The 23,974-nt window shown below is 43.4% G+C and overlaps 1 protein-coding gene across 9 annotated transcripts in view; it reads right to left on the bottom strand.

Annotated features, from left to right (window-relative positions):
* Positions 1–7,377: 7,377 nt before the first annotated feature.
* ZNF484 (zinc finger protein 484) overlaps positions 7,378–23,974 on the bottom strand; it is a 31,863-nt gene continuing 15,266 nt past the window's right edge. For all 9 annotated transcript variants that reach the window (XM_089336394.1, XM_070050173.2, XM_070050177.2 and 6 more), the window contains one exon: positions 7,378–13,922. In XM_089336394.1, the coding sequence (XP_089192520.1) occupies positions 11,656–13,794 (2,139 nt within the window). In that variant the 5' untranslated portion in view covers positions 13,795–13,922 and the 3' untranslated portion in view covers positions 7,378–11,655. The remainder of the gene's footprint in view (positions 13,923–23,974) is intronic.

Here is a 23,974-nt window from a genome sequence, read left to right as displayed (position 1 = left end):
GCCACGGCGCCGGCCTTTGCTCAGTTTTTAATGTAGCTGCTCATTTTCTTATCGAGTTTTAAGAACTTTTGTATATTTTGGTTAAGAGACTACATTGGGGCTGGCGCTGTGGCATAGCGGGTAAAGCTGCCGCCTGCAGTGCCAGCATCCCATATGGGTACCAGTCCCAACCCCGGCTGCTCCACTTCTGATCCAGCTCTCTGCCATGGCCTGGGAAAGCAGTAGAAGATGGCCCAAGTCCTTGGGCCCCTGCACCCACATGGGAGACCTGAAGAAGCTCCTGGCTTCAGATTGGCACAGTTCTGGCCATTGAGGCCAATTGGGGAGTGAACCAGCGGATGGAAGGATGCAAGACTCTCTCTCTCTCTCTCTCTGCCTCGATTTCTCTCTGTGTATAACTCTTTCAAATAAATAAATAAATCTTTAAAAAAGGAGAGAGACTACATTAGCCAACTTCTTGTTAATATAATTAGTACCCAAGGCAGCCTAACTTTATAAAGAGGCTTATTTAGCTGACGGTTCTAAGGGCTGGAGGTCTAAATAACTTGGTGCAGGTGAGGACTCCATGGCAAATGGTGGAGTGTGTGTGGGAGGAAGCGACCACATCTCGGAACAGAAAGCTGGAGAGACCAGGTGGATGCAGGCCTGGGTTTTATAACAACTTGCTCTCATGAGAACTCAATCCAGTAGACCAATATTCCCTTCTGCGGGCAGTGCCCCTACCAACTCAAGGCTTTCACGTTAGGCCCCTCCTCTTACAGATTCCATCACCTCCACTACCATTGTGGGGACTCAGCTACCAACACATGAGCCTTTGGGGAGACAAATAACATTCAGATCATAGCAGAGTCTTTAACCAGCGTTTTGAAAGTATTTGTCCCAGTCTGTGGCTTGTTTTTTTTTTTTAATTATCTATTTATTTGATATGCAGAGTTGCAGAGAGAGAGGAGTGACAGACAGAGAGGGAGAGAGAATTTCCCATCTGCTGGTTCAGTCTCCAAATGACCAGAACAACTGGGGCTTGGCCAGGCTGGAGCGAGGTGCCAGGAGCTCCCACGTGGGTGCAGGGTCCCAAGAACTTGGGCCATCTTTCACTGCTTTTCCGGGCTATTAGCAGAGAGCCAGATTCCAAGTGGAACAGCAGGGTCACAAACTGGCACCCATATGGGATGGCCACAGCTTAACCCGCTGCGCCACAGCGCTGGCCCCCACTGTGGTCTTTCAATTCTCTTGACCCATTTGGTTTTGCAAATCAGAGTTTTAAAAATGAATGAAGTCTAACCTATCAATCATTCCTTCTAATGTCATGCCTTGGTGTTGTATCTTAAAAGTCATCACCATTTGTATGCCAAGACCATGTAAGTTTTCCTCTGTTATCTTCTAGTAGTTTTAGTTTTGTGGTCTATATTTAGGACTATGATCTACTTTAAATTTTTTTAAGTGTTAAGTTTTACATATAGATTTTTTTACGTGGCTGCCCAATTGTTCCAGCACTATTTGTTGACTTACCAGTGTTTCCCAGAGAAACAGATCAATGGAGGAGAGTGGGATACTGACAGATTGGCTCTTGTGATTACAGAAGCTGACAAGTCCCATGATCTGCTGCTTGCAAGCTGGAGATCCAGGAAAACCAGTGACAGGATTCAGTCTAAGCCAAAAGTCAGAGAATGAGAAAGTGATGACTTAAATCCCAGTCCAAGGGCAGGAGACGAGATGTCTCAGCTCCAACTATGTGGCATGAAAAAGGATGCAAATTATTTCCTCCTCTTTTTATTTAAGCCCTCCATGTATGGATCTTGTCCATAGTCTGTTACATTTATAGCTAAGTATTTCAATTTGTATGATAATGTAAATGCTATTGTTTTTAATTTCCAATTTTACGTAAGAAAGCAATTGGTATTTGCATATTAACCTTGGTTCCTGTGATTTGCTATGAGTTACAGTAGGATTTTGGGGTTTTGTTTGGGTCAATTCCAGTAGACAATCATGTCATCTAAAAGTTTTATTTCTTCTTCCCTAATCTATATACCTTTTATTTACTTCTCTTTTCTTATTGCATTAGCTAGGACTTCCAATAGGATGTTCAAAAGAGGTGATGGAGGCTTTCACGATGGTGGAATAGGGGAGGAGCTTACTGCTCTAGTCTTGCAGAAGATAGTTTTTAAAATGTGGAGAGGCGCCAGCACTGTGGCGCAGTAGGTTAATCCTCCATCTGTGGCACCAGTTTTAGTCCTGGCTGCTCCTCTTCCAATCCAGCTCTCTCCTATGGCCTGGGAAAGCAGTAGAAGATGGCCCAAGTCCTTGGGCCCCTGCACCCACGTGGGAGACCGGGAAGAAGCTCCTGGCTCATTGCTTCAGATTGGCGCACCTCCAGTCATTGCAGCCATTTAGGGAGTGAACCAATGGAAGGAAGACCTTTCTCTCTCTTTCTCTTTCTCTTTCTATAACCCTGTCAAATAAAATCAATTAAAGTCTGTAATATTCTCTCATGAAATGACCTTGAAATTCATCCCATAGTGTTACACATATCAGTGGTGCATATTTTAATTGCTGGGTAGTATTGCAGTACTGTTATACAACTGTATTTCACTTACAGAGATATACAATTTATCCACTCACCTAATGATGGCCATGCAGGTTGTTTCCAGTTTGAAGTTATTTGAATAAACCTTCTGCCAACATTCATGTACAAGCTTTGGTGTACAAAAATATTCTCATTTCACTTGGGTTAAATACTGAAGTAGAATCACTCAGCTGTATGGTAGCTGTATATTTAGCTTTCTAAGGATTTGTCAAATTATTTTCCAGTTTTTGTGCTATTTTATATACCCACCTGCTATATGAGTTCCAGTAGCTCAACATCTTCCAGCACTCAATACTGTTGGTCATTTTAATGGGTGTACCACTGTGGTTTCAACTTGCGTTTTCTTGATGGTTAATACTGAAACTCTATCTTGTCCTTACTAGTCATTGCTTACCTTATGAGTTATCTCTATTTGAGATACTGCCATTTTTATTAGGTTGTCTTAAAATTGGGTTGCATATTTACTTTTTTTTTTAAGGAAACAGCTCACATCACATGTTCATTGCAGATATTCCCTCCCACTCAGTGTCTTTCCTTTTCATTTTCTTAACAGTGTCTTTCAAGGGACAAGAGTGGTTTCTTTTTTTTTTTTTTTTATAAAGATTTATTTATTTGAAAGAGTTACACAGAGAGAGGAGAGGGAGAGAGAGGTCTTCCATCTGATGGTTCACTCCCCAACTGGCTGCAACGGCTGGAGCTGCACAGATCTGAAGTCAGGAGCCAGGAGCCAGGAGCCAGGAGCTTCTTCCGGGTCTCCCACATGGGTGCAGCGACCCAAGAAGTTGGGCCATCTTCTACTGATTTCCCAGGCCATAGCAGAGAGCTGGATCAGAAGTGGAGCAGCCAGGTCTCGAACTACTGCCCATATGGGATGCCGGCACTTCAGGCCAGGGCATTAACTCACTGTGCCACAGTGCCAGCCCCGGAACAAGAGTGTTTAATTTTGTTCATTATATTAGTGCTGATACATTTAAATGGTAGTTCTGTAAAATTATATTTATAATTCACTATTACTTTTTTCTCTTTTTCATTTCTTCTTCAATTTGACTAATTATGTCTAGCTAGGAAATCATTTATATACTCTTGGTAGTATTCTTTTCTGAACATATTAAATGAATCAGTACGTTGTTCCTTTTTACTCACTACAAAACTCGTATAATTTTTCTACTTCTTATATGTGTTATAAGACTTGCTAAACATTAGCTAATTTGCTAAGATCTTGAAACAAAAAACTTTAATATTTATTTTAATAGGAAAAGTATGAATTACCTTATAAATTCTGATGCCTGAATAGGTTTATGCATGCTCTCAGGTATAAGAAAAGCCTAAAGGCAAAAAACATGTTTCTTTTTATCAAATGACTCAAGTTTAGAAGTAAGTTCTAAATAAGAATAATGTCAAGACCTTATCTCTGATTCTTGTGGCCTTTCCTGGATGGTTGAAAGGCTGCCACTCCCTGGGGACCATGAGCAAGTCAGAAAGAAGGCTGGAGTGATGGCAACAGCTAAGTCTATCACTTTATTAGGGAATCACATTTCCCCAAGCTGTATCTCCCACTGTTTTGCTTCTCTTGGCCATTACCAGCTTCAAAAGATGATAATGAAGAGAATATGTAGTGAGACAGAAGTATTGAAAACGCATAATGGTTCAGTAAACTAAGTTTCTACCACTGTGAAAATGGATACCCATGTCCAAAATAAACTGAATCATTTTCAAAAAAGGTTCACAAGTATATGTTACACAGAATGACACTTTAAAATCTTGTAAAATGTGAAACTTGAATGAATTAGATTTAATGCCTGATGACAGACTGTTGGTATTTTGGGGGTTACTATAAGAGTGGAGGAAATACAAAAATAAAAAGATAGAAAATACGATATAAAAGTCACATATGGCTTACAGGTTGGGATGTCAGTTAAGATGCCAGTAAAAGAGCCTTGGTCTATACCTGCCTCCAACTCCTGACTCCAGTTTCACACCAGTGCAGAACCTGGGCAACAGTAGCTGATGGCTCAAGTAACTAGGTTCCTGCCACACATAAGTGAGAGACCTGTAGTGGGTTCCTGGCCCAGCCAGCTGACATCTGGGAAGTGAACCACCAGATGGATGCTCTCTTATAAATAAAATTAAATAAAAAAGTTTAGAAGTCACATTTATACAAAGTTTTATGTATGTGTACCTGTGTGTGAATTTAAATTATTTTCATTTAAAGAAATGTAACTGTAGGACTACTCTATGTGTTCCCACTGGTTTGAGACATGGCCTGAAATTAAATTAATAATCAGACTTTTCCCCAGTGTATCAAATTTATAGTTTCTTCCTCATATAAATGTTATGGCATTTAACAAAAGTGATTCATTCATTTTTTAAAAAATATTTTATTTATTTATTTGAGAGGTAGAGTTACAGACAGTGAGAGGGAGAGACAGAGAGAAAGGTCTTCCTTCTGTTGGTTCACTCCCCAAATGGCCATAACGGCTGGAGCTGCACCGATCCAAAGCCAGGATTCCTCCTGGTCTCCCATGCGGGTGCAGGGGCCCAAGCACTTGGGCCATCTTCTGCTTTCCCAGGCAATAGCAGAGAGCTGGATCAGAAGTGGAGCAGTCAGGACTAGAACCAGCGCCCATATGGGATGCCGGTGCCACAGGCAGAGGATTAACCTACTGCGGCACGGTGCCAGCCCCAAGTGATACATTCTTAAAAAGCTTATTCTCAATTATTTATCTGGAATACAGTAAGATATGACTCATGGTGACTCAAGGTCAAATACTTTTCATATACAATAATCACAAGGTCTATTTGCAGGGTGAGTACCTCAGTTGGATCTGACTGTGTGAGACTTTCTCATTTGCAGGAAATATATAACTTCACTCATGTATAACACTGAAGACTGAAAATGGAGGAAAAGAGGTTGGAGACAAATTAATGACAAATTAATGGCCTGAAGGGACAAATATTAGAATCCAGGGCCTTCCAAGAAGTGGGACCTGATAAAACTCTCAAATTTCTAAGTCCTAAAGTTATCCTTTAGTAATAAGAGGGTGGGAAAAATATAGACAGACAAGCCTTCACAGAGACCACGGCCTAGTTTCAAAGTCTTAATGTAGATTGAATAAAGGCAATCAGATTGCTAGAGTTCCTCACCTAGTCACCTGTCGAAAGCAAACGCAAATCCTCTCTGAAGATAGCACTAGGATCATATTATTTTCCCTGTAATTTTAATACGTAGTGTCAGGAAGTTGATTCAGAAATCATCATATATGGGAAAACAAGACCACCAAAATCCAAGGAAAACAATAACCATTAGAAACAGGTCAGGGAACCCCCAGCATTGTGGCATAGTGGGTAAAGCTGCTGCCTACAATGCCAGCACCCTATATGAGTGCAAGTCCAAGTTCCAGCTACTCCACTACCAATCCAGCTCCCTGCTAATGCACCCAGGAAAGCAGTGGAAGATGGCCCGATTGTTTGAGTCCTTGCCACCCACTTGGGAGACCTGGATAAGCTGCTAGTTTCTGAATTCAGCATGGCCCAGCCTGGCTGTTGCAGCCCTCTGTGGAGTGAGTGTGTGTATCTTTTTCTCTCTCCTTCTCTAATAAATAAATCTTAAAAAAAAAAAAAAAAAAGAGGGGTGGGTGCTGTGGTATAGCGGATAAAGCTGCCACCTCTAGTGCCAGCATCCCCTATGGGCGCCGGTTCAAGTCTCTGTTGCTCCACTTCTGATCCAGCTCTCTGCTATGGCCTGGGAAAGCAGTGGACGATGGCCCAGGTCCTTGGGCCCCTGTACTCACATGGAAGACCAAGGAAGCTCCTGGTTCCTAGCTTTGGATCAGCACAGCTCCACCCATTGCCAATTGGGGGAGTGAACCAGCGGATGGAAGACCTCTCTCTCTCTCTCTCTCTCTCTCTCTCTCTCTCTCTGCCTCTCCTTTTCTCTCTGAAACTTTGACTTTCAAATAAATAAATAAATAAATATTTTTAAAAGACAGGTTAGATAATGGGACTATCCCTGGAAGAAAGAGAATGAAGCAGCTGCATAATTTGAATAGCTAATATAGCTAGGAATTTACCTAAATGTGCACAAACACACATGTGCACAGACACATAATTTCCCAAAATGTACACCACTAAGCTGCACATTAAAAACATTGCAGGGGCCAGCACTGTGGCACAGCGGGTTAAAGCCGTGGCCTAGGATGGCCCAAGTGTTGGGCCCCTACACCTGCATAGGAGACCAGGAAGAAACCCCTGGCTCCTGGCTTTGGATCACCGCAGCTCTGGTCGTTGCGGCCATTTAGAGTGAACGAATGGAAAGAAGACCTTTCTCTCTCTCTCACTCACTGTCTGTAAACTCTACCTGTCAAATAAATAAATAGCTGTGGCCTACTGCGCTGGCATCCCATAGGGGCACTGGTTCAAGTCCTGGCTGCTTCATTTCCCATCCAGCTCTCTGCTATTGCCTGTGAAAGCAGTAGAAGATAACCCAAGTCCTTGGGCCCCTGCACCCGTGTGGGAGACCCAGAAGAAGCACTTGGCTCCTGATCAGCTCAGCTCTGGCTGTTGTGGTCATTTGGGGAGTGAACCAGTGGATGGAAGGCCTCTCTCTTTCTCTCTCTCTGGCTCTATCTTGCTATGTAACTCTGTCTTTCAAATAAATAAAATAAATCTTAAAAACAACAATAAAAAATTGCAAATATTAAGAAAAATCACACCTAGGCAAACCATTGTATACTTGGAATGGTTCAAAAACAAATAAATACATTTTAAAGGAAAAAGATTAACTTCAAACATAGTTAACTGACAGCTTACTTTCGATCAAAACAATAGCAGACAGACCATAAGGAAATAGATTGAGCATCCCCAATATGAAAATTGGAAACCAAAATGCTCCACGTTTTGATTGAGCACTGGCATGATGCCACAAGTCTAGTGGGACAATGTCACAAACTTGGTTTCATGCACAAAATTATTGAAAATAATGTACAAGAGTACTTGCAAGCTATGTATTTAAGGTATATGTCAAACATAAATGAATTTCATGTTTAGACTTTGGTCCCAACACCCACGTATCTCATGTGCAAACAGTCCAAAAATTGAAATTCAAAATACTCTGGTCTCAAGTGTTTTGGATAAGGGATACTCTACCTTTATCTGCAAAATACTAACAGAAAATAACTACCAATTTAGAATTCTAGACTCAATAAAAGTTATCATGCAAAAATAAAGACAAAATAAAAGTATTTCCAATAACAACCATAATTTGTTACCAGCAAACTCACACTTAAAAGAAAGACTATGGGACAGTGCTTGGCTTAGTAGTTAAGACACTGGTTAAAATGCCTATGTCTGAGTGAGACTGTGCCGAACTGTACATTTGGACTTAACCCCAAATGGCAGAGCTAGAAACATGCCATAGGACTCCAAACCCCAATAAGTTGGCAGGTACCAATGCCATCTTACTAGTTAAAGTAATCAGTTAAAGTTCATAACTGATCATAAAGATAGGATTAAGTGTCAAAGGGATCACATAAATAAGACCAGTATCTGCTAATAATAATTGATAGAATTAAAAAGAAGAGAACAACCCAACATGGGAAGCAGGATACACAGCAGACTCATAGAATGGCAGATGTCCTAAACAGCACTCTGGTCTCAGAATCAGCCCTTAAGGCATTTGGATCTGGCTGAAAAGCCCATTAGAGTTTCTTAGGCATGGAAAGCCAAGACACTGTGGCAAAAAATGACCTGCACGAAAGATCTCTGTGAGTGATATCCCAATAGAAAAAACGGGCCATCGAAGAAGGAGGTACCTTTCTCTAAGGGAGGAGAGAACTTCCACTTTGATTATGGCCTTGTCTAAATAAGGCTGGAGTTTGTGAACTCAAGAGGCTTCCATAGCCTTGGAAGCTCATGACAAGAGCCTCAGGTGATTACTGACCTCATAAATAAGGGTGTCAATTGTTAAATCAACAACAGGAGTCACTGTGCACTTACTCCCCATATAGGATCTCTGTCCTTAATGTGTTGTACTATGTGAATTAACAGTAAAACTTGTCTTCAAACAGTACTTTTTACTTTGTCTATGTGGGTACAATCTGTTCAAATCTTTACTTAGTATATACTAAGTTGATCTTCTGTATATAAAGATAATTTAAAATGAATCTTAATGAAGAATGTGATGAGAGAGGGAGTAGGAGATGGGATGGTTTGCAGGTGGGAGGGTGGTTATGGGGGGAAAACTGCTATAATCTAAGTTTTCCTTTGAAATTTATATTTATTAAATAAAAGTTTTCTAAAAAACAAAAAATGCCTATGTCCTACATTGGTCTGCATGTGTTCAATATCTGTCTCTGGCTCCTGACCCTAACTTCCTGCTAATGTACACCCTGGGAGACAGCACTGATGACTTAAGTTATTGGGTTCTTGTCACCCATTTAGGAAGGCTGGATTAAGTTCCTAGTTCTTGGTTTTGTCCTGGCCTTGCCTGGCCATAGTGGGCATTTGGATGAGTGAATGGAGCACCCTTGCTCGCTCGCTCTCTCAAATAAATTTTTAATTTATAAAATATTTTTAACATACTAAAGGGTGCTCTTCAGTTAGAAGAAAAATGATTCTAGAAGGAAACTTATAGGACAGGCAAGAAAGTATAAAAAAAGCAATGAAGTAATTATGTGGTTTGATTTAAATGAATATTAACTGTGAAACAGTAAGGTTGTTTATGTCAACTACATACAGAATTCAAATACATGACATCAATATCAGATTAGTCAAGAGGGGAATAAATGGAGTTAACTCACTAACTCCTACCCTTTACTAAAAGTGGTCTGAGTACTAATTTACATTAGCCTTTAAGAGAAGTATGAATGTTGTATTAATAAAAACTTAACACAGAAAGTATTGGAGCTAAAAAGATATTGTTCATAATGATGAGGTTTCAATTAACCAGAAAGACATGACAATTCAAATTTGAATGCATATAAAACCAGACTCAAAATACATAATGCAAAAATCAGTACCTCTACAGAACAAGTTCATAATTGTTCTATAAGACATTAACACACTTCTTTACCTGACAGGATAAAAGACAAAGAGAGAGAAGACTTTAAAAACACAATTAAATAAGATTAATTTGTAGAGACCGGAAGAGGATAGGAATACTCTTCCAAATGTTCAACCATGTTTCATCTTCTAAGAAAACAAATTAAATGCAAGACAGTTGTATCTCATGGTAATTTAGCATGTAATGAATCTGTACACAATGTACTAACAAACCTGAAGAGAAAAAAATTCTAGATTTTGAAACCCATTTTCCTAATTTGTCCTCTTTTCAAAAAATAATCTATCTTTGGGGCCAGTGCTGTGGCATAGCACATAAAGCTGCCACCTGCAGTGCCAGCATCCCATACTGGGCGCCAGTTTGAGGTTCGAGTCCAGGCTGCTCCACTTCTGATCCAGCTGTTATTGCCTGGGAAAGCATAAGATGGCCCAAGTCCTTGGGCCCTTGCACCTGCATGGGAGACCCGGAAGAAGCTCCTGGTTCCTGGTTTCGGATCGGTGTAGCTCTGGCCATTGCATTCAGCAATGCAATCAGCAGCTGGAAGACCTCTTTCTCTCTCTCTCCCTCTCTCTCTCTTTCTCTCTCTGCCTTTCAAATAAATAAATAAATATTTAAAGAAAAAAAAAAGAATATCTTTAAAAAAAAAAAAAGGTATGGGGGGAGAAAGGGGTGGTGCTGTGGTATAGCAGGTTAAGTCACCTCCTATGACACCAGCATTCTATATGGATGCTGGTTTGAATTCTGGCTGTTCCACTTCCAATCTAGCTCATTGCTAACATGCCTGGGAAAACAGCAAAACATGGCCTAAGTCCTTGGGTCCCTGCACCCATGTGGGAGACCAGGATAAAGCTCCTGGCTCCTGGCTTCCACCTGGCCCAGACCTAGACATTGCAGTCATTTGAGGAGTGAACCAGCAAATGGAAGATCTTTCTCTCTCTGCAACTCTTTGAAATAAATAAATCTTTTTAAAAATTTTAAAAATAAAAATAAAGCACAGGGGCTATCATTGTAGTGCAGGTTAAGCCACCCCCTGTGACACTGGTGTCCCACACTGGAATGCTGGTCCTGGCTGCTCTGCTTTCAATCTGGCTTCCTGCTGATGTGCTTGGGAAGGTAGTGGATGATGGCCAAAGTACTTGGACCCCTGCTACCCATGTGGGAGACCAGGATGGAGTTCTGCCTCCTGGCTGCGAACTGGCCCAGACCTGGCTGTCGTGGCCCTTTGGAGAGGGAACCAGTGGATGGAAGTGCTGTCTCTGTCTCTCTTGTCACTCTGCCTTTCAAACAAAATCTTTCATTATTATTATTTTGTAATGTACAGGTTCCTATAGAAGAAGCTGATGATCAAAAGAGCTGTTATCTAGATCTAGGTCCCTGTGATTAATTTCAGTGACATTAGGTTAAGTTCCAAGGTGGTAAGCAGGTATAGGACTGCTGCTCACACATCACTGATCACTTTCAGGATATGCTGAGTATGCTCAGATCTCTTGAGCACCTGCTGCCACAGCACACACCAATAAATACTACAAACAATAAATAATGGAGACTTTCTCCAAAAGACTAAAAACAACAACACCAAAAACCATAATAGAGTCCTTTTCCTCTTTAGTGTCAATTTTATGATTTCCTTTCATTATACACTTGAATTGCCTAACTTTCACCTTGGTGTCAATGTCCCAGGTCTTAGACAATTGACAATGGAACTTTTTTTTTTTTTTTTGGTCAATATTGAAATTTTGCTACCCAATGCAAAACTCAATAGCCTGAACTTACAAAGCTGCTTACCCAAAATGTGAAACAAGAAAGAATGCAAATCATCTTGCATCTTTACTATTATTTTCAGGGGCTTGATGATCCCAGTATCTGGCCAGAAAACAGGTGCAGCATTACACACCGCTTAAACACTTCCTACAAGTGTTTCGCCAGATGTGTACCTGGACATCAGCTCTGTGCTCCAGAAACTCACAATTCTGGCTAGAGAAGAGGTTGGCCTCCATTACCTCCTGCGTCCTAGTCAAACTGAGGCCTCGCCTATCTTGGTATTCCCACACCACGATTGTGACACTGGGCACTCTACTCCCCCAGTACCAGATTTCTGATGTATACTGAGTTGTGCTTTCCAGTTTAAAGATTTCCCAAGGTCACTGCATTTATAGGGTTTCTGTTTAGTATGAATTTTCTGGTGTTTAATAAGATTTGATCTGATGGTGAAGGCCTTCCCACACTCGGGACACATATATGGTTTCTCTCCCGTGTGGATTCGGTGATGTTCATGAAGCTGGGATTTCTTAATGAAAGACTTCCCACAGTCGAGGCATTCATAGGGTTTCTCTCCAGTGTGAATTCTTCTATGTCTATTTAAGTGGGACTTCTGGATGAAGGACTTCCCACATTCAGTACAAACATAAGGTTTCTCCCCAGTGTGAATTCTCTGATGCATGATCAGCGTGGATTTCCTCGCAAAGGCTTTGCCACACTCGCTGCACTCATAATGTCTTTCTCCAGTGTGGGACTGCTGATGGATGTGGAGGCCTGACTTCCGAGTAAAGGCTTTGCCACAGTCACTGCACTTATAGGGTTTCTCTCCAGTGTGAATCTTCTGGTGTGTGAAGAGATTTGACCTGTCAGCGAAAGCCTTGCCACACTCAGCACAGCTATACGGCCTCTCTCCTGTGTGAATCTGCTTATGTACGTGGAGCTGCGATTTCTTAGTGAAGGATTTCCCACAGTCGCTGCACGTGTAGGGTTTCTCTCCAGTATGGATTCTCTCATGTGCAATGAAATGGGATTTGTGGAAGAAGGCCTTCCCACATTCAGCGCACACATAGGGCTTTTCTCCTCTATGAATTCTCTGGTGCATACTTAGTGTTGATTTCTGAATGAATGCTTTCCCACAGTCACTGCATTCATAATGTCTCTCTCCAGTATGGCATTTCTGATGTATCCTGAGACGTGACTTCCAAGTGAATGACTTTCCACAGTCACTGCATCTATAGGGTTTCTCTCCAGTGTGAATTTTTTGGTGTTTGATGAGATTTGACCTGTCTGTAAAGGCCTTCCCACACTCAGTACAGATATAGGGTCTCTCTCCAGTATGAATTTTCTGATGTATGACAAGATTTGTCTTGTGAGTGAAGACCTTGCCACATTCTGAACATATAAAGGGATTCTCTCCTGTGTGAATTCGCTCATGCACGTGGAGTTGTGACTTCTTAATAAAGGATTTCCCACAGTCACTGCACTCATAGGGTTTCTCGCCAGTGTGAATTCTTTCATGTGTGATAAAATGCGACTTCCGGATGAAGGCTTTCCCACATTCAGTACAGACGTAGGGCTTTTCTCCTGTGTGAATTTTCTGGTGCATGCTTAGTGTTGACTTCCTTGTGAAGGCTTTCCCACATTCACTACATGCAAAGTGTTTCCCTCCACTGTGCCGTTTTTTGTGTACACGGAGGCTTGCGTTCTGAGAGAAGCTTTTCCCACATCCTGACCTGCGGAGAGCAGCATTTCCATATGCACTACATTTGTAGTAACACTCCTCGTCACATGTTTTCTGATGACTGGCGGTGAGGGAGAAACCCTTCCGGAATTCAGTGCATACAAAGGCTTTCCCCCCTGCATGAGCCCTCTGAGGCACAGCACGCTGGGGCCTCTGAGTGCTGACTGTCCCGTATCTGCTGCACTCTTCCTGTTCTCCCTCAGGGTAAACACTCTCGTGTGCAAAGTGGGGTGATTTGCGGAAGAAACCTTTTACACGGTCAGAAAACAAATGGGGGTGCTCCCCAGGGTGTCTCCCATGGTATTCACGCACTTGCTGATGACTCGGAAGCTGCCTACAGTGATTACACTCACAAGCACTCACTTCTGTATGAGAAGTCATGTGGGTAAAGATACCCCCGAATCCCAGAATCTTGTCAAGATGGCCTGTTGTACTGCTTCCATTGTAATGACATAAGCTTACCACAAGCTTCGAACTCTTTTCTACTGAGTCACAGTTTTGCAGTCTTTTGCTTGAAGGAAAAAGGTGGGTATTCTCGTGAGCTCTTTTCCCTGCATCCTCATATGCACGGTGCATCCCATCAACCAGCATCCCCTGGCTGGTGAAGGCAAAGTGACCTAGAGCTCTGCTCTGATTGTCCTCATGGTTCCCCATCTGTTTATTATCCTTCCACAATTCTTCTAAAATGGGATACAGGGCCTGCCTTGTGAACAGACTAAATCTCTCAGACGGGAAAGAAACTTCTTTAGATAGTCCCTGTTGTGACGTTTCAATATCCCCATCTAAAAAAAGAAAAGAAGAGACAAAACTGACTTAAAGGATCATTAACAGAGGACAGGAGAACTGATACCTTCAGTTGATTCAGAGTGAACACAAAGGGACGGCAGAGGCTCTCTACAAATATACCTAAGCATGTGAAATATACATAAACATACACATGTAACAATCTACTTAGATATGTGTATAATAAAGTAATATGCAGCAATAAAGTTAACAACTTGTGTTTACCCTACGACAAGCAAGAACATTTACATGAACTGTGCTAATTCTTATCTTAACTCGCTGAAGCTCTATCACAACCTTGCCCCTATTTTACAGATGGGGAAACGGAGCCACAGAAGAGTTCCGTACTTTCCCCAAATCAAATGTTTAGTGATTACAGAGGAAGAGATTCAAACCCAGGTAATGAATGTGTCAGAGCAAAGTGACAGACCCTATGGTTTAAAAGAGGTAATTCTGAGTCTGGATTCTTAATGCAGATCCTCACCAATCTCCCTGCTTTCTCTTTTCCCTCTCAACCACTGTCCCCTGATACCATTTATCCAGGTTTACAACTACTGTGGCCTCAGTCATCCTGACTTTGCCAAATAGTCCCACAGGTGTCTGTGATTCTACTCTGTATCTGTCTAGGGAGCAGAGACACACGAATCCAGCAGAAGACATGACAGGAGCAAGGGCCTACCATCTGTGATTCAACTCTGTATCTGTACAAGGAGCAGAGACACACGCATCCAGCAGAAGGCATGACAGGAGCAAGGGCCTACCATGGGAGGCAGGGACTTACTATGACCCCTCAGATCTGGCCCCTTCCAGCACAGTGTTAAGCCTGTGGCCAAGCTCACGACTGCCTCAGTACACACACCAGGCCTGTCATAGCCTCACAAGTCCTTCAGGAACCAAATGACAAAATTCTCACCAATCAAATGGGAGCAAAAATTGTATTTGCTGTGACAAAGCCAATGCCTTTTTTATTTTTTCAAAGATTTATTTATTTATTTGAAATACAAGAGTTACAGAGAGAGAGAGAGAGAGAGAGAGAGAGAGATCTTCCATCTGCTGGTTCACTCCCAAGATGGCCACAACAGCCAGTCCCACATCAGGCCAAAGCCAGGAGCCAAGAGCTTCATCGGGATCATGGGTGGCAGGGGCCCAAGCACTTGGGCCATCATTCACTGCTTTCCCAGACTCATCAGCAGGAAGCTGGATCAGAAGTGGAGCAGTCAGGAAATGAACTGGTACTCATATGGGATGCCAGTGGCTTAACCCACTGAGCCACAATACCAGCCCCAAGGCCAATGTTTTGGGGCAATGGATGTGTCTCCCACGAACCTTTTTACTTCCTATGGGATAATCCAGGTTGTGCAGCTAGTAATATCTCAGGACAGAAGTCAGAAAACTATTGCCTTTAAGCCAAATCCATGCCTCTACTCAAAAGCTAAAACGGGACTTGACTTTTTTTTTTTTGGACAGGCAGAGTGGACAGTGAGAGAAAGAGAGAGAAAGGTCTTCCTTTGCCGTTGGCTCACCTCCAATGGCTGCCGCGGCCGGCACGCTGCGGCCGGCACACCGTGCTGATCCAATGGCAGGAGCCAGGTACTTATCCTGGTCTCCCATGGGGTGCAGGGCCCAAGCACTTGGGCCATCCTCCACTGCACTCCCTGGCCACAGCAGAGAGCTGGCCTGGAAGAGGGGCAACCGGGACAGAATCCGGTACCCCGACAGGGACTAGAACCTGGTGTGCCGGCGCTGCAAGGCGGAGGATTAGCCTAGTGAGCCGCGGTGCTGGCCCTAAATTTTTATTTATTTTCATTTTATTTGAAAGGCACACAGAGAAATCTCTATCAGCTGATTCACTCTCCAAAGCAACAGCCAGGGCTGGGCCAGCCTGAAGCCAGGCACCCAGAACTCAATCCAAGTCTCCCGTGTGAATGGCAAGAACCCAACTACTGGAGCCAACACCTTCTGCCTCCCAGGTGCACATCAGCAAAAAGCTGGGTTGGAAACACAGGCGGTGGGACTCGAACAAGGCACACCAATATGGGATGCGGGAATCCCAAGAGAAACCAACCACTGCACCAAATGCCTGCCCCTGGATTTTACATTTTTAAATGGTTAAGAAAAATTAAGGAATAATAATGTTTCATGCAAGAGAGGGGAGGAAGGGAGGGGAGGAAGGAAATATCATTTTGTTCTTAGAATTGTATCTACAAATCACACTGAATCTGTTAAAAACTAAAAAAAAAATTTTTTAAAGAGAAAAAAAGGACATTTAAATTTCAGTGTCCATAAAGATTTTACTGGAACATAGGCCACATGCATTCATTGATGTATATCTACAGCTGCTTTGAGATTCCAACAGAAGAAATGAGGAGTTATGTGGGGGTCTTTATAGGAAATGTTCGCCAGCCTCTGCCCTAGGATGGTGGCGCAGTGGCTGTGCAGAAGCTCCTTCCTGTGGGAAACAGAGCTGCCTGGCAGACCTCCACCTTGGCGCTGTCATGTGGGGTCAGCGAGTACATGTTCCAAGTTATTGCTGCTTGGGGTCTCTCCATTAACAGCCGCTTGGCTTTCCTCTAATAAGCCATTCTTGTCCAGAATGTTACAAGTCTTCCAAATTCTGAAACAGCACATAAGATACAGTAGATTCTCAGTGACCACATAACAATTTGATTAAATATCATCTTACCTAGTAGAATTCTTGAACATAGTTGTAATCTGACCTCATATCCACTTTCTTGTGTCTCTAAGGCCTAGTCATGTCCCCAGACATGCTCTAAAACTTTCACGTCACACTTTCACAGTCATATTTATTAATGGCTTTCATTAAGCCTGAGGATCTAATACTGGTTTCCAAAAAATGGATTTTGATCTTTTATAAATTTTTAATTTCTTTTGCTAAGAAACCCACTGCTATGTCTGATAGCAGTTAACATTACTACCAATAAGTATGCAGTGCAATGCAGGGGCCAGTGTTCTGGCATAGTGGGTGCCAGTTCCTTTCCTGGCTGCTCCACTTCCGATCCAGCTCCCTACTAATGGCCTAGGAAAAGCAACAGAGGATGGCTAAGGTGCTTGGGCCCCTGCTGCCCACGTGGGAGACCTGGAAGAAGCTCCTGGCTCAGGCTTTGGCCTGGTCTAGCACCGGCCATTGTGGCTACCCAGGGAGTGAGCCAGCAGATATGTGACTCTGACTTTCAAAATAAATTAATAAATCTTTGGGGGGGGAGGTACAATGCAAAAAAAATCTGCTCCCATGTTAAAAGTGTAGTTAGTTATAATTCCCCTGTCACCACTAATTCAGTACTCATTCAATAAAATACAGAGTCATAATTCAGGCAAATCAGAGGTGCACACGCAAGCCATCCCTCCACTGGACACTGAGGTCTATTTTGTCACTGAGTGTAAACACACGTAGGGTCTTCTCACTTTCTTCAAATCCACTGCTTTTCATGGATCATGCAGGGTTCTCTGTACTAAAATCTGATCTTAAATCTCATCACAGGGACCAGTGCTATGGTGTAGTGGGTAAAGCTGCCGCCTGAAGTGCCAGCATCCCACATGGGCACCAGTTCGAGTCCCGGCTGCTTCACTTCCCATCCAGCTCTGTTATGAACTGGGAAAGCAGTAGAAGATGGCCCAAGTGCTTGGACCCCTGCACCCACCTGGGAGACCTGGAAGAAGCTCCTGGCTCCTGGCTTCCAATCAGTGCAGCTTCAGCCGTTATGGCAAGTTGGGGAGTGAACCAGCGGATGGAAGACCTCTCTCTCTCTCTGCCTCTCCTTCTCTCTCTGTGTAACTCTGTCTTTCAAATAAATAAATAAATAAACCTTTTAAAAAATCTCACCATAACTCTGGAGTAGCTCTCCCTTTAACTTAAACAGATATCCTGAACCATTCGTGTTTATATTTAAATTGGCTTGGATGTGTACTGCCCAAAGGCTGAAACTGTAAATATTTCATGCAGTATCTTCTCTTTCTGATTACTGTGTCTAGCCCTTTGAGTTGTTCCTAGAGGAATATTTTTAAAACTTCTGAAATAGAGCAATACAACATTCTCTGCTTACAAATTTAATTCAAGATCATCATTTCAGTAAGTAGGCTCTACAGAAAGATGCTTTCAAAGTACAGAGGTAAAAGATTCAATTATCATACAGTTTAGGAAATTTTCTCTGAATTTCTGTGAGGTGGAGAATTAAAGAAAGGAAAAGACAACATATGCTGTGATAGGGTCCAATTCAAGGAGCAAGTGAGGCCGGCACCGTGGCTCACTAGGCTAATCCTCCACCTCACGGCGCCGGCACATTCCCTGGATAGGCAGGGAAGTCACGACATACAGGGTCAGACGGGGAACATCAAGGAAACTGCTAAAGTGGATTCAACACGGTGACAGAAACTAAACAGAGAAAAATGTGACCTACAAAATGTGGGTACATTCCTTCTGTTCCTTACAAATGCCAAGAGAGAACAAACCAGGCATGAGAAAAGAAAGACATGGGTTTAGAAACCACTGGGAAAGAAGGGGAAGAGGGCAGCTAAACAGTGTTTTCTAAAAGAGAAGAGTTGGTGGGAGAGCAGACCAAACTGTTGGAGGAAATGGCAAAGAGACAGACTAGAACATTTTGAAAGGTGAGCCACTGCTTGTAGCATGCTGCACTGTAACTTGTCTTCATTTAAACAGGCGCTGCCTGATGAACCCTTAAACATGTAAGGACTGATGTCTCCAGATACGAGTGCTGTGGGCTGAGACACACAACCATCAGTCACAACTCACACTGGAAATAAGTCACACAATTCAGTCTGAAACACACGGGAGGTCAGGGCTGAACCATACAACCCACAGCAACTTACGCCTGTCCCCAACTGCAACTTAAACTTGGGCTGGTACTGTAGAGGCTGGGTGAAGTGCAGACGCACAGCAGGCACTGGAGGAGGAAGGCCCTTTCGGTGGCCACTGCCCTGACACCCTGCTCCTGGATCCACAGTCCATTGCCCAGCGAGGAGGAATGACCCTCAACCCAGATTTGGTTCACCGGTTGGGAGTGATGATCGGATACACAGCTGAAGAGGGTATAAAATAGCTTACTTCCAAACGTGGCCTCAGAGCAAGGGAAAGAGAGCAGCCTGGGCCCTTGGTGATCGTTGCGGAACAGGGCTGGGCTGCCCATTGCCCATTGCCCTATGTACTTTGTTTTATTTTTTTTTTAAGATTTATTAATTTATTTGAAAGTCAGACTCACACAGAGAGAGAAGGAGAGGCAGGGAAAGAGAGAGAGAGAGAGGACTTCCATCTGCTGGTTCACTCCCCAATTGGCCTCAATGGCCAGAGATGTGCCAATCTGAAGCCAGGAGCCAGGAGCTTCTTCCAGGTCTCCCACGCAGGTGCAGGGGCCCAAGGACTTGGGCCATCTACTGCTTTGCCAGGCTAAAGCAGAGAGCTGGATCAGAAGTGAGGCAGCCAGGACTGGAACAAACGCCCATATGGGATGCTGGTACTGCAGGCAGCAGCTTTACCCACTATGCCACAGCGCCGGACCCTGCCCTATGTACTTTGAACTTCCCACCAGCACCAAGGAAGGGAACACATGAGCTTTCTCAGAAGTTTGCCCAGATGTGAGGCATAAGGGGAACAAAAATGGGTGAGGCTTGGAATATGTATGCAAACATTAAAAATGAATTCAGACCCAGAGCCAGCATTGTGGCTCAGGGAGTTAAGATGCTGCCTGCAATGCTGCGCACCATTTCAAGTCCCAACTACTTGACTACCTCTCTGCTAAGGTGCTTGGGAAGGCAGCAGAACATAACCCAAGTACTTGGGCCCCTTCCATCCATGTAGAAGACCTGGCTGGAGTTCCAGGATCCTGACTTCAGCCAGGCCTGGCCTAGCCCCAGCTGTTGCAACCATCTGGGGAGTGCACCCAGGGATAGAGGATCTCTCTCTAACTTTGCCTTTCAAAAAAATAAATATATTTTTAAAAGTTAATTCAGTTCTAATAAAATATAGAATCACGTGTTCAACACATTTCAATAGAAAACCAAAAATTAAAACAATAAGTGGCCGGCGCCGCGGCTCACTAGGCTAATCCTCCGCCTAGCGGCGCTGGCACACCGGGTTCTAGTCCCGGTCGGGGCGCCGGATTCTGTCCCGGTTGCCCCTCTTCCAGGCCAGCCCTCTGCTGTGGCCAGGGAGTGCAGTGGAGGATGGCCCAGGTGCTTGGGCCCTGCACCCCATGGGAGACCAGGAAAAGCACCTGGCTCCTGGCTCCTGCCATCGGATCAGCGCGGTGCGCCGGCCGCAGCGCGCCGACCGCGGCGGCCATTGGAGGGTGAACCAACGGCAAAGGAAGACCTTTCTCTCTGTCTCTCTCTCTCACTGTCCACTCTGCCTGTCAAAAAAATAAAAAAATTAAAAAAACAAAACAAAACAATAAGCGAGAGGAAGGCCACCACTTAGGACACCTACATCCCATGCTGGATGCCTAGATTTAAATCCTAGATTCACTTTCCATTCCAGAGTCCTGCTCATATGTACCCTGGAAGGCAGCAGTGACAATTTAAGTAGTTGGGTCCTGGGGCCAGCACTGTGGCATAGCAAGTAAAGCTGCCACCTGCAGTGCCGGCATCTCATATGGGCGCCGGTTCCAGTCCTGGCTGCTCCACTTCCCACCCAGCTCTCTGCTATGGCCTGGGAAAGCAGCAGAAGATGGCCCAAGTCCTTGGGCCCCTGCACCCACTTGGGAGACCCAGAAGAAGCTCCTGGCTCCTGGCATTGGATCAGCACAGCTCTGGCCGTTGTGGCCAACTGGGGAGTGAACCAGCGGATGGAAGACCTCTCTCTCTCTGCCTCTCCTTCTCTGTTTTTCAGATAAGATACAGATATGCAGGACCAATAAGCCCAAAGGAACCTTAATAGATTTGATCAGAAAAGATCATCTCCATAATCGTACTTAAAAAAAAGGACAAAGTAGGTCGGCGCCGTGGCTCAATAGGCTAATCCTCCACCTGCGGCGCCGGCACACCGGGTTCTAGTCCCAGGCGGGGCACCGGATTCTGTCCCGGTTGCCCCTCTTCCAGGCCAGCTCTCTGCTGTGGCCAGGGAGTGCAGTGGAGGATGGCCCAAGTCCTTGGGCCCTGTACCCCATGGGAGACCAGGAGAAGCACCTGGCTCCTGCCTTCGGATCAGCGCGGTGCGCTGGCCGCAGAACACCGGATGCAGCGGCCATTGGAGGTGAGCCAACGGCAAAGGAAGACCTTTCTCTCTGTCTCTTTCTCTCACTGTCCACTCTGCCTGTCAAAAAAAAAAAAAAAAAAAAAAAAAAAAAAAAGGACAAAGAATCTTAAAAACAGCAAGAAAAAATGTCTGAGAAAAATGTCAAGTCATTTGTAAGGGAATCCTTACTACATTAATGGCAGACTCCTTGGCTGAAACTTTATAGACCAGGAGAAAATGGGATAAAACATTCAAAGTCCAAAGACTACTATACCCAGCACAGTTATCTTGCAGAAGTAAAGAAGAAATATTTTCCATACAAGCAAAAACTGAAAGCATTCATCACCACCAAACCAGCCCTACAAGATATGTTGAGGGAGTCCTCCATTAAAAGTGAAATAATGGGGGTGGGCACTGTGGCACAGCAGATTAAACCATTACTTGGGATGGCCCTATCTGAAGCACTTGGGATAGAGTTCCATCTCCACTTCTGATCCAGATTCCTGCTAATGTGCCTGGGAGGCAGCAGATGAGGGCTCAAGTACTTGGGCCTCTGCCACCCATGTGGGAGACCTGGTTGGAGTTTCAGGCTCCTGGCTTCAATCTGACCCAGCCCTTGCTGTTATGGGCATTTAGGGAGTGAATCAGCAGATGAAAGATAACTTCTCTCTCTCTTTCTGTCTCTCCTTATTTCTCTCACTCTGCCTTTCAAGTAAATAGAAAATAATTTCAATGAGAAGTAACTCTCATCATGCAAAAGTATAATCTCAACAGTAAAGCAGATACAGAAAAGAGAAAGAAGAAAATTTAATGATTCATATTTTATTTTTATTTTTTTCCTGAGTTTTATTTAGTTAAGGCTTCATATTTAGTGAAGTGTTTTTTCATGTATATTAATTATGAGTATAGTTCTGTATTTGTTTTCCTACACTCATTAGATTTTGATATAAACATTATGTTGGTCTTTCAAAATGAATTGGAAAATATTTGATCCTTCTCTATTACTGAAAGAATATATTATTGTGCTATCATTTCTTCTTTGAATAAAGAAAAGTTCATTTTCAACTCACCAGTGAAATTATTTGGCCCTTTAGTTTTTCTCTGGGGAAGATTTTTTAAATGAATTTAATTTCTTAAACACATATGAGACTATTCAAATGTTTTTCTTCACATTAGTTTTCTAAATTTTTGTTTTTTTTTTAAAATATGTGCATTTCTGTAAGTTTCCAAAATTGTTGGCATAAAATTGTTTAACATTATTTTCCTTTTTTTTTTTTTTTTTTTTTTTTTTTTGACAGGCAGAGTGAACAGTGAAAGAGAGAGACAGAGAGAAAGGTCTTCCTTTGCCGTTGGTTCACCCTCCAATGACCACCATGGCTGGCGCGCTGTGTCTGGCGCACCGCACTGATCTGATGGCAGGAGCCAGGTACTTATCTTGGTCTCCCATGGGGTGCAGGGCCCAAGGACTTGGGCCATCCTCCACTGCACTCCCTGGCCACAGCAGAGAGCTGGCCTGGAAGAGGGGCAACCTGGACAGAATCCGGCGCCCCGACCAGGACTAGAACCCGGTGTGCCGGCGCCGCAAGGCGGAAGATTAGCCTAGTGAGCTGCAGCACTGGCCCTCCTTTTTTTTTTTTTAAGATTTATTTATTTATTTGAGAGGCAGAGGCAGAAGCAAAGAGAGAGGTCTTCCATCTGCTGGTTCATTCCCTAAATGGCCACAATGGCTGGAACTGGGCCAATCCAAAGCCAGGAGCCAGGGGCTTCTATGTGGTCTCCCACACAGGTGCAGGGGTCCAAGCACTTAGGCCATCCTCTACTGCTTTCCCAGGCCATAGCAGAGAGCTGGATCAGAAGTGGAGCAGCTGGATCCCAAACCAGCACCCATATGGGATGCTGGCACTGCAGGTGGTGGCTCTACCCACTATGCCACAGTGCCAGGCCCTAACATTCTTTTTGAAAAATTAAAAATACAGCCATCTATAATACTATAATCCCACTATTGGGTATATATCCAAAGGGAATGAAATAGTCTATTGAAAAGGTATATGCACTCCCATGTTTATTGCAGCACTGTTCACAAGAGGCAATATACAGAATCAACCTAAGCGTCCATCAATGGATGAATGGATAAGTAAAATGCAGTAAACACACATAATGTGACATTATTCAGCCACAGAAAAGGCTGAAATCCTGTTGTTTGCCAACAACATAGATGAACCTAGATGACACTATGCCAGGTAAAATAAGCCAGAGACATACAGACACCACATGATCTCACCCATTTGTGGACTCCAAAATAAAGTTAATCTCATACAAGTTTATAGTGCAACAGTGGTTACCACAGAGTGGGGAGGTAGGTAAGGAGAGAGTAATCAATGATATAATGTTACAGTCAGCTAGGAGGAGGGGCGTCTGGTGCTCCATTGAACAGCAGAGTGACTATGGTTGACGGTAATGTATTATATATTCCAAAACAGCCAGGAGAGGATTTTTCATGTTCTCCTCACAAAGAAATAATAAATGTTTGAGGTAACAGATATGCCAATTAGTTTAATCTGATATTACACAATGTATACATGTATTGAAATGACACATTATACCCCATGTATAATTATGTGTCAATCAAAAAACAGAAGCTATTTTAAAATAATAAAAAAATAAATTCATTGAAGTACTGTTTGTGGTAGCTGGGAGGATGGACAAGTAAAACATGGTACATGAGTATATCAACATTACAGAACGCAATGTGACAGGTGGAAGTAATGAACTCAAAAAACACATTGCATGTGGATCAATTTTAAAAAAAAGAAAATTAAGTAGGATATAGAGTACAACATCACTTCC

Source organism: Oryctolagus cuniculus, chromosome 1 (assembly GCF_051225735.1).
Source record: "Oryctolagus cuniculus isolate XC-2025 breed Fujian yellow rabbit chromosome 1, ASM5122573v1, whole genome shotgun sequence".
NCBI classification, from domain to species: Eukaryota; Metazoa; Chordata; class Mammalia; order Lagomorpha; family Leporidae; genus Oryctolagus; species Oryctolagus cuniculus.
This window is presented reverse-complemented; position numbering and strand designations above follow the sequence as displayed.